The 10,810-nt window shown below is 44.4% G+C and overlaps 1 protein-coding gene across 2 annotated transcripts in view; it reads left to right on the top strand.

Moving 5' to 3' along the window:
• Positions 1–1,892: 1,892 nt before the first annotated feature.
• The window catches only part of NFIB (nuclear factor I B), a 221,759-nt gene continuing 212,841 nt past the window's right edge, over positions 1,893–10,810 (top strand). For both annotated transcript variants that reach the window (XM_058565805.1, XM_058565804.1), the window contains exons 1-2: positions 1,893–2,578; positions 8,625–9,156. In XM_058565805.1, the coding sequence (XP_058421788.1) occupies positions 2,549–2,578; positions 8,625–9,156 (562 nt within the window). In that variant the 5' untranslated portion in view covers positions 1,893–2,548. The remainder of the gene's footprint in view (positions 2,579–8,624; positions 9,157–10,810) is intronic.

Raw genomic sequence — 10,810 nt, 5'->3', positions numbered from 1 at the left:
TTGGTGCAGGAAAAAGTCACTGGTTCCTGCAGGTCCGGGGGGTGGGGTAGTGAGAGGGGGGACGGTGGGCAGAAGCGAGAGAGACCGAGAGAGCAGAAAGTTGGGGGAAGAAATCGTGAGGGAGGAAGAGAGGGAAAGAGGAGACGGGAAGCAGACGAGAGCCTCAAAGTACCCCAAGAGCACAGCTGGAAGCGGGGCGGCCCTGCCCTGGGGCTGGGGCAGTCGAGTCCCCTTCGCGGCCCCAGCGGCCCCGGCAGCCCCCAGCTAGGTAGACGCGGAGCGCCTGGCACTCACTTTTCCTCTCTCCATTGTCTGGACAGCCTTTGCTTCCACCTCTTCCCCACCCACCCCTTGCCGAAAACCGGAATTTGGGGGGCGGTGTGTGTGTGCGCGCGTCTAGAAAGGGTGCAAGGCAAACAGCCTCCCTCCAAATACCCGAAATCAAGTTCATTCACTCGGGGCCTGCGGCTCGGCCGGGGTGGGGGCGGGGCCCTCCGCGCGGGAGCGAGGCGGGCGCGGCCGCTTCTGCAGGGCGGTAGCGGCACACGCACCCCGCTCGCGCGCGCGCCCGCCCGCCCCGCAGCCCCGGGCGCGCCGCGGCCCCGCCCTGCTGCACCCCGGCGGGGAGGGAGCCGCTTTCCGCCGGCGCCCCGGGCCCCGGGGGGTGGAGATTGGGAGCGAGCCAGCCGGGCTGCAGGAGGAGAAGAGCAGAGCGGGCCGCGGGAGGAGGAGGAGGAGGAGGGAGCAGGAGGCGGCGGCGGCCGCTCGGCTCGGTCCTCCCGCTCCGAACGAGGCCACGTGCACGGGGCACCCCCAGGGAGGGCGGCAAACCGCTGCGTGCCGCTTCGGCGGAGCTGCTCCGGGGCGCGGGCCCGCGCTGGGGAGACCCGGGAGGACTCGGCCCCCCCACCCGCGCCGGCGCGCCCCCACTACTTGAGCCCAAGTTCGCTCAGGCCCCCGCCTCCTCCGCCTCCCCCTCCTCCCCACAGCCGGCGGGCTTGGAGGACCGCGCCCGCCCCGGGTGCGAGAGTCGGCGCCCCTGCCTGGGCCCCGGGGCGGCCTGGGTGTGAGGGAATTTTCCATTCGTTCCTTTCTCGGGCCCAGACCAGCTCAGGGCTTCTCCCACTCGGATGTTCCCGCGGCTGAAAGAGTCCGCAGCGAGCTCCGAAATACCTCTTCCAGGGCGGGTTTTCGGGGGTGTGTATGTGTGTGTGGTGGCGTGGGGAAGGTGCGGGACTTGCCCAAGGGCAGAAAGAAGATCTAGTTTGGGGAAAAAAAAAAGTCATGGTTCTCTTGCACCGGTATGAGACCTTTAACAAATGAGGAGAGAGAGAGAGAGAGAGAAGCAGGAGGAGGAGGAGGAGGAGGAGGAAGGTGGGGGGCGGGGGGTGTGGAGAGGCTGGTGCAAAAGGAATGCGCGTTTGCAGGAGGAGGAGTAAAGCGATGATTGTGTAATTAAATAATAAAACAATCCTTAAGTCTGATTTGGAGAGAGCTCGAGCGGGGTCCAGAGGGTGGAACCGGTGAATTTTTCAACTTCCAAGTTTTGCAACGAAAGAAAGCGAGAGAGGGAGGGGAAAAAAGAGCCCAGAGCAGAAAAGAGAGGAGTTTGGAGCCAAGCGGGAGAGCGGGATTTATCGTTTGGGATTTTTCAGGAGCTCGTTGCGATCCCCCTGGGCTCTGGGCAGCGGCGGCAGCAGCAGCAGCCTCCTCGCTCGGCCGGGTCAGACGCGGGGCGAGGCGGGAGGGCGGGCGGCCCGGCGTGGAGGAGCCGGCGCGGGCGGCGGCGGCTGCAGCTGGGGACCGCGCGCCGCGAGCCTCTTCCGCCCGGGAGACCTGCGCTCGCGCCCCCTCCCTCACCCCGGCCTCTCCCTTCTCCCCCACCCCACCCCGCCCCCACCCCGGCCCTCTCCCGCGCGCGCCCCGCCACCCGCGCGCACTCGCTCACGCTCCCCCTCGCGCACACACATGGTCGGCTCGCGGCAAAGTTTCGCCTGCGATCGCCACTCGGGGATCCTGCCGCAGTGCTCGGGGCTGTAACCTTGAACTTTCCCAGCGCGGTGACACATTCTCGCTCTCCCTCCCGCCCTCTCTCCTGCGCCCCCCTCCCCGCCTTTTTTAAAAAAGCATTTCACCACCAACTACCACCCCAATCCAACCTACACCGAACCTTCGCGCACCCCCTAGCCCCCAACAACAACAACAACTGCAAAACAGAAAACAAATTCCCAAACCCAGGCGAAAAGCAGCCAACACCGGCGGCGGCGGCGGCGGCCTCGGCGAGCACGGCCAGCGCGCTCGGACTGCAAGAGGGTTAAAAGTGTAGATTGGATTTCACCCCGGGAAATCTAGCACGCCGAGTGAACTTGAATCTTTGGCTATTTAAGGAGGACTGGGTTTGTTGTGAAGTTGCGGTGATCCAGCGCAGAGCCCCGTCCTGATTGATCGCATCGCGGGGCGCAGATGACTGTAAAATGAATAGATGAAATTCTTGCTTCTCGAAGATTTTCTTGGGCATCTCCGGGAAAGTGCGTTTTAAGGCGAAGTCATGATGTATTCTCCCATCTGTCTCACTCAGGTACATTCTCGATCGCTCTCTCCAGCTTTCTCTCTAGCCCGAAATGCCTTTGTTTTGTTTTGTTGCTCTGGTCTGCGGACAATTAACGGCTTTGGTTAACCTCCGCACACCCCCGTCCCTCGCCGAAGAAGTGGCCCGGAGTTGCGGCGGGATTGCCGGGCGGCATGGGAGCCGGCGCGCGGCCCCTCGCACACGGCCACCGCGTGCGCCCAGCCCCACGCCCTGGGCACGGAGAGCGGGCGCCCGCGCTGCCAGGGCGGCTGGGCCGGGCAAGGCCGCCCAGGGGTGGGCAGGGCCCGGGCCCACGAGCGCTGGCCCCCTCGCGGCCCCCAGAGTGCCTGCTGCGGCGTGGCGCCTCTGCCCAAGGTGCCCACCACCCCTCTCGGTCGCTCACACGCTGAGGCAGACTCCGGCTTTAGAGGAGCTTTAGGGGGGACTGAGTCCTTATAAACAACCAGTGAACTTGGGCGAGGGGACTCTAGCAAGAGTCCTTCTGGGCGCCTCTGGACTCCACTGCGGGCAGTGGGCGGGCGACGAAGCGAGTCGGAGGTTGTGGTCCGGAGACCCATTCCTTTGCTTAATTTGGGGATCTGAAACTCTGGTCCACGGTGATCCGCACTTTGAGGTTTCCAGTGACCACACCACAAAGGCGGTCTTTACGTTGACACGAGTTAGTTGGTCGTGGGGAATGTTCAGGACTTTTAGAACATGTTCATTTTGTAGAGACCTGTTCATTTGAGGATATTTGGGCGTATAGCTCGTAAGGCAGAAAGTAGTGCTGGAAAAGTAAGGTCATTTTGTAAAATTTCACTTTGAAAATTGTCCTAAGACTTTAGGAACAATGTTATGAAATAAAATACTGGCTTTATGCTTTTTTAAGAACACAGTTTATATAATTTTAAACCAGACGGTTGAATGGATAAGTGGCGAGACCGAGCAGACTTACCTGGAGCAGTTTTCATCGCTGCCCCCGCTACCTAACCAACTGACGAACTATCTTAGCCCAGAGTTATTTGAAGCAGTATTTTCAACCTCTAAAGGTGTGGGACAGTTGTCTTCAGCTTTTAGGAGGATGTGTCGCCACTGGTAATTGATAACCATTTTCTTTGACATTGGCATAAAAACTAAACAGTTTAAGAAGTGTCGCCTAGTCTTAGCTGTGTTGCAATTTTTAAAAAATCCAATATCTCGATGATGCATTTTTATAATAGACAAATGATTAAGATTTCAATTGTATGACAATTAGAAGCCATTGTGATTCAAAAGGACTGAGGCATTCATAAATTGTGAATGAAGATGAAAACAATGATAAGGCTTATTCAGTGATTGGATACAGTCCTGTAGCTTTTTGGCTGACACATTTTTTATTGTTTATATTTTGTTTGGCATCTGAATATGATTAACTTAGATATGGCTATTTTCAGCAAGTAAACGTGCACTTTAATTTAACAAAACTGGAAAAATGAGTTGTTGAGCTATTTGTATTTTAAAAGCTGTGAATAATGGCCAATAAATATGAAGATTAAACTGTTTCAGGTGTAACAAATTGCCTTTAGTTGTAAAAGTTACCTTTCATATTACCCATCAGCGGGATTTTTTTTCTCTTTCTGGTAAACCACATCCATTTGATATTAATTTTACATTCCTGAAGCATAGTTCAAATAAAACAAATTGAGGTAAGCTTTTCACTTACAAAGTACTGCATCACTTATTCTTACCTGTAAAGGATTACTTTTCTATATTAATTTATATTTCCAGAATCAGCTTTTTGGAAATATTGCTCGTGATTACATTGCATTTTTAGTTTCCTCCAAATATGTATCGAAAAGTTGCTGGCTTTACCATAATTTGTGTAAGTTAAAAATAATATTGCAGCCTCGTGACGTATGGAACGTTAGGAGCATATACAGCATAGTCATTCAGCTATCACATTAGTATTCTAGGATACATACTAACCAACACTAATTCATGGTGGCTAATATTCTCTACTATCTTAATAATGTAAATTGAGGTTGCCGTATTAAAACTGTTTTGGCGATTTAAAGCCTATACCAGAGAAGGAATTCTACCTTTAGACTTCTCACTTAACTAAAATCTATTGACTTCATAGGTAATGTAAGGTGTTTCGCAAGTAAGGGCACCTTAATGGTGTTACTTTTATATCAGACCAGTAGTTTAGTTTTGTATTACAAGAGCCTAATAGCTGTAGCAAAACATTTTTTAGGATATGTAAATACAAAATAGAGAAACGTTCTTAATTGGTTGAAAACTTTACAGAGTGTCTCAATTGTTGCAATATGTTATCTAGGTTTTAGAAAGAATTTTAATTCAAAAGGAGCTACAGTTAAAGTTGATATTTAGCAAAATGTTATGCGAAAGTATCAGTACTTCAATATAAATCGTATTTATACGTCAGTGTAAATCAGATGTAAAAGGAAAATTAAGAACCATTATATATGATTTAATATTTGCTTTTTCCAAAAATAGTGTAAATCCTTAATAATATAACTTTCACTTGGTATGATTGCATTGAATTTTTTTCTTTCATTGTCTTTCAAGTTCTTTAGGTATATTTTTTTAATGATTTATTGTCATATAGCAATGCTCCAGGAACACCTAGTATTTACTCTTCTACTTCTGTAGTGGTCTAATTTTCCATCCCGTTCATGGAAACCATTGTTTCTGTGAAGAAAAATATTTCTAGTGGCATTAGGACTGTTTACTTTTATATTTGAAATTTGTAAGCTGGTTATTTATTTTATCAATTTAGTTCAACTAAAGGAAGTTTTAAAAGAGAAAGAATTACTGAACATCAGTGTATTTTAATAAAAATTCTGAAAGAGCAAGATGGCATATTGCCTTAGTATGGAGCCATTAGATCTTAGATCACTTCTATGTTTTGCTTTTAAAAAAAAAATAATTTTCATAATTGTTTACAGTGTTATTATGATGATTTATTAATTAGGACATTTAAAAACCTGAATCACTTTTTTTGGATGAAGACAGTTACTATGCTCTATATTCATGTCACTCAAAATCATTAAAAATATATTGCAACTCAGCATTAAAAAACAATCACACTTGGGAGATGACATTTTAGGCATGTTAATACAGAAATGTATGTGACTTATAGCAAACCTCCGTTTATCGTCCTTTTTTTGAAGATATGTCTCCTTGTCAAGTAAGTGTTTCACTTGAAATGAATCCACATAATAATAAAGCCTTGAAAGATGTTTATAACGCAACTTTGTGAACTGAGAAAGTTTGCCACTTCTGTTTATCAATAAGAAAAAAAGTATGTTTTAAAACATTACTTGGCAGCATTGACAGCAAACTAAAGGCGACCTTAAAAAACATTGTTTTGTGTGCATTTGCTAAGATATTCCAAATTCAACCCTCAAATTTGCATTTTGATTGTTAAAAATAATTTATTAAAATTTTTAGATTTGTAACATGATAGATGAAGCACAAATTTAATCAGAAGTATGTTTGATGTCTTTATAAGAAAATGAAATGTCACTGAACATAGTACTTAAAGGTATAAGTGCTTAAGAGTTACTGTGGTGCTTAATATCTGTTAAAATAAGATTGCATTTTAAAAAGGATGACGAAGGTAAAATGAGTGAGACAAAGCCCCCCTCTCCACCCCCCCGAAATGTACTCTTTACATTCTCAAGTTTTTAGTGATGAGTGTATATATGTATGTTTTTAATCATATCAATAAATCATAGTAAAAGTCAGATTATAGGAAGTGAGTTCCCAAAGCATGTTTAAGTCCACATTTCCTTGAGCAGGGTTTCCTTTTGCATATATTTCTAAGGAGGATAAACAAAGTTTTTGTAGTTACAGTGAAAGCTGAAAGCATGGCATCAGAAAGTGTATGGAGATAGAGAGGTCTTATCATGGGCTGTGGTTGCTGTGAGCAGGGCTGCCTTCCCACACAAAGAACAGATTGTGGTTTAACTCTTTCCATGGCCTAGTTTAATGTGCTCGCATAGTAACCGAATTGTTCAAATCTCTGCTGGAAACTACTGATCGGTTTAATGATTTCCTCTATGGCATTTGGTTATGCCTCATGCTGTGATGTAATCATGTACATTCTATATTGTTATAAAATTTTGATGTATACTTACTCTACTGTAGGACCGTTTTATGGCAATATGTTAAAACACTTGATCACTGCATTATTGATTGGATGGGACGTACACCTCTTCTGTATCTGAACTGCAAACTGCTAACACGCCGCAGTCTTTTGCATTGAAACTTTGCATTTCATTTTAAAAATGGATTCATAACTATATGGGATTTTTTGGACACCTTCTTTGTTAGAGTGTCATTAGTTGCACTTTTATCATTTCTACCTAATGGAATTCATCAGTCTGCTGGTTAAAGAGAATTTATTCCACACAATTCAGGGTGACTAGCATGAGACTGTAAATTCTAACTTGGGATATGATCAGTTAGAGAAAGTTATTTTGTGGTTGGGGTGACAGTATAGTCAGTGTGACCAGAAAAGTGGCCATGGTGGAAGTTCCCATTTGCTTCAGATCTTGGCTTACTGCGTGCATGCAGGATGCATGCACAGGATGTTAAGCTCTTTCTTTGAACAGTAATAGGCCTGAGCTTATGAGACAGGTTTTACCTACGGCAGGAAGTAGTGAAACACTCACTGCTCTGGAAAGAAACTTGAAATATCTGTAGGTAAAGATTATCTGCCACTCCTCGTCCACGTCCCTCCCTTAGAAAAGGCTTGGGGATGAAACAGGCAGGAAAAATGCAGGAACCCAAGGTAAACCACTTAATTCAAAAGTCCGGATACTGTGCGATCTATACATGTGTAGCTTCACGAGCACATGTGTATGACGTGCACCCACAGTGCTGTCCGAGAATTCATATGCATAGCAAATGAATTATATTGATTCCACAAAAGCAGTAAGTGACCAACAGTGCACTCCTGGTGTCACCCTGCCACCGCTTGCAGAGACACAAAGAATGTAAAGTTGGTGCCAAGTTGCCATTTTTCATTGTTCACCTCAGATTGATTTTTAAGGGGTTTAGAATAATTGCCATACTCATGTGATCGGTTAACAAATTAACTGACTCTGTGGGGCTTCAGAGTCTATAGGAAAGCTGCTGGAAGAACATTGGTGTAATTTTTGTTTTCAACTTTAGAAACTTTTATTTCAAAACACGAGAGTGTGTGAGAGAGTAGGAGAGTGCGAGTATGAATGTGAGTGAGTATGTGTTTGTGTGTGTGTGTTGTGGGCTAGTGTTGGTAGTAGAGGGAGAGAATGCACTGCTCAAAGTATGGAAACCTTCTCTTCAGGACACTGATACGACAAGCTGTGTCCTTTGCCCACTTTCCCTCACTGTATACCGGTTTCTCTAGTTACCACTCTTGGAATGGTGCTGTTTCAGTGTTGGAATGTTGGACGTTTGATAAGAAAATGGATCAAGTTTAATGGCGCATGCTCTTTGTGCCACCAGCAGCCTCTTGCTGAGAGCATGCTCCAAAAGCGGGAACTGTGTGGCATTACACTGAGCATCTATATGCTTTGTGTTTCTGTGCCACAGAGAAGAGAAATGAACTGTGGCATCGCTCCTGCCTTCTGAACAGCTCTGCTCCGATTAAAAAAAAAAAAAACTCACTGTGTTCTTTGTAAAATGGTACTGCTTAGTGTTAGTTGGTCAATCAATATTTAAATATTAAATTAGGTGCCAAGCATCTTGGTTGCTTACGTTTTAAAGAATGTAGGATGCATGGTGGGAATGAGGGGGATGGGGCCAGAGTGGAAATACAAATATAAACCTTATTTTCTTTTTAGGAGGGAGAATCAACCTATGAGTTTTGGTGGAAAAGGGGCAGCTTGCCATACTTTGTTTTCTTCTTGTCCCGCTATTTTGATAATTTTAAATAAGAAAAGAATGTTATTTTTGTGCATAACTTTTTGTGCTGAATTTGGGAAAGAATTGTGGTCTTCTTTTTTTGAGCATTTAAAACTATATTAACCACGTATGTGTTCTTTTTCCCCCTCGTCTTCCATAGGATGAATTTCACCCATTCATCGAGGCACTACTTCCACATGTCCGTGCAATCGCCTACACTTGGTTCAACCTGCAGGCTCGGAAACGCAAGTACTTTAAAAAGCATGAGAAGCGAATGTCAAAGGATGAAGAGAGAGCAGTCAAAGATGAGCTTCTCAGCGAAAAGCCTGAAATCAAACAGAAGTGGGCATCCAGGCTCCTGGCCAAACTGCGCAAAGATATCCGCCAGGAGTACCGAGAGGACTTTGTGCTCACCGTGACTGGCAAGAAGCACCCGTGCTGTGTCTTATCCAATCCCGACCAGAAGGGTAAGATTAGGAGAATCGACTGCCTGCGACAGGCAGACAAAGTCTGGCGTCTGGATCTAGTCATGGTGATCCTGTTCAAAGGCATCCCCTTGGAAAGTACCGATGGAGAGCGGCTCATGAAATCCCCACATTGCACAAACCCAGCACTTTGTGTCCAGCCACATCATATCACAGTATCAGTTAAGGAGCTTGATTTGTTTTTGGCATACTACGTGCAGGAGCAAGGTAGGAGCAGATTGTTCTTTCTTCTAGCATGGCAAATCCTGCCCACAACCCCCATATACGGATGCATATATCTGGCTTGGGTAGATGGTCCTCGAGGCCCCTAGATCTCCTTCGCCCACTCTGGGTAGAGTGGCAGGCTCTCTTCCACTCACATGTCCACTGCCATGTGCAAGCCATGGAAATAGACATGGAGCTTTCATACCTGGATAGGCGTGGGTATTTCAAGAAAGACCACAAAGAGATGCGTTTCCAAATGTCTTTGAAATAATGTACTTTTTCAAAGACACAGAATAGTCTGGTAAATATAGTTGATTGCATTTCAGTTTTTGTCCTAGGCGGCATCCCTGGCATCTGGGCATCTTTTCCCAATTTGAAAATGTAACTTTATTTATGAATAGTCAAATCGTTCTTTAATAATCTTTGTATTAGCCTCTTTACTAACGAGGTGGATAAACTTTGTTCACAAATCTAGTGCTGTTGCACTGAAAATAGAATTAACGTTTCCTATTACAATATGCTTAAGATAGCCAATATCAGAAAGTATATCTTACATAGACCTAGATTTATTTGATTTAAATATTTCTATCAACACCTACTTTTGATGGTGTAATATTCGCTGTAGATTTAATGGAGTATAGTTCTTGTTTAAATAATTTATGTTATAATATTTTCTCAGAGTAACTTGGGAACACTTAATATTGTTAGTTTACTTGAATGTAAATTCATAAAACTTGTCAAGGAGAAAAGTCGAAGCTCTACTTACAGAACAAAAACAGAAAGTGGACTGGTTACACTGGTTTAAAATAAATCTCAAAAAGAATGCAGAAACCACATACCATACCTATTTAAAAAAAAAAAAAACTTGATAGAGTGGTATAAATGTTACCTGAATAATTCAAAAATAGGTGATATTTTTGCTGAGTATTTTTTGAGTTCACAAAATATGTTTCTTTATTATTTTTGTTTTCTCAATATATTTTCCTTAAGTAGGTGAGAATTTCTTTTCTTCAAGTAAATGTGTCATGATATAGATGTCCTTGTATTTGCAACTGTCCATAGTAAAACATCATTTTAAAAAACAGCGTACCAAAAGTGGACTGAAGTTTGATCAGCCACAGATGGTGGATCATTTCCTAACTTGGCCTGGTGGTAGGGAAAATGGCCTTCAGATAGCCAGGTGGCAGACAATTATCTGATGTTCCTTATATATGTGGGATTTAATAAATGGGTATGAACTTTATTATCATACAAAAAAATAAAATATCAAAATTACTCTTTTGACTCAGAAATCTAGGTGCTTTTTGTCTTTATATTTCTTTGATATAGTTTTAGAGATATGCTTAAATATCATTTAAAAATTTTTAGTTTGATTTTAAATAATGGTGCTGGACATCATACATTTGGAAATATTACTTTAAAAAAATCAAATATTGCATTTGTTATTTCCATGCATTTAAGAATTAAAATCCAAGTAATGATGGTTTGGGGAAAAATATATTTCACCCTATGTGTCCTAAAATAAAAACTCATTAACACATGACACTTAATTTGATTGACAGCTGTCTGGGAGATGACATTTTAAGGTGGGCTGTATATATGTGTTGGATTGACTGTAAATGTGTTGTAACTATGTTGTGAAAGTCAAGGCTGGAAG

Source organism: Diceros bicornis, chromosome 22, assembly GCF_020826845.1.
Source record: "Diceros bicornis minor isolate mBicDic1 chromosome 22, mDicBic1.mat.cur, whole genome shotgun sequence".
Lineage (NCBI taxonomy): Eukaryota > Metazoa > Chordata > Mammalia > Perissodactyla > Rhinocerotidae > Diceros > Diceros bicornis.
The sequence above is the reverse complement of the archived record's forward strand: the minus strand, read 5'-3'. Positions and strand labels throughout refer to the sequence as shown.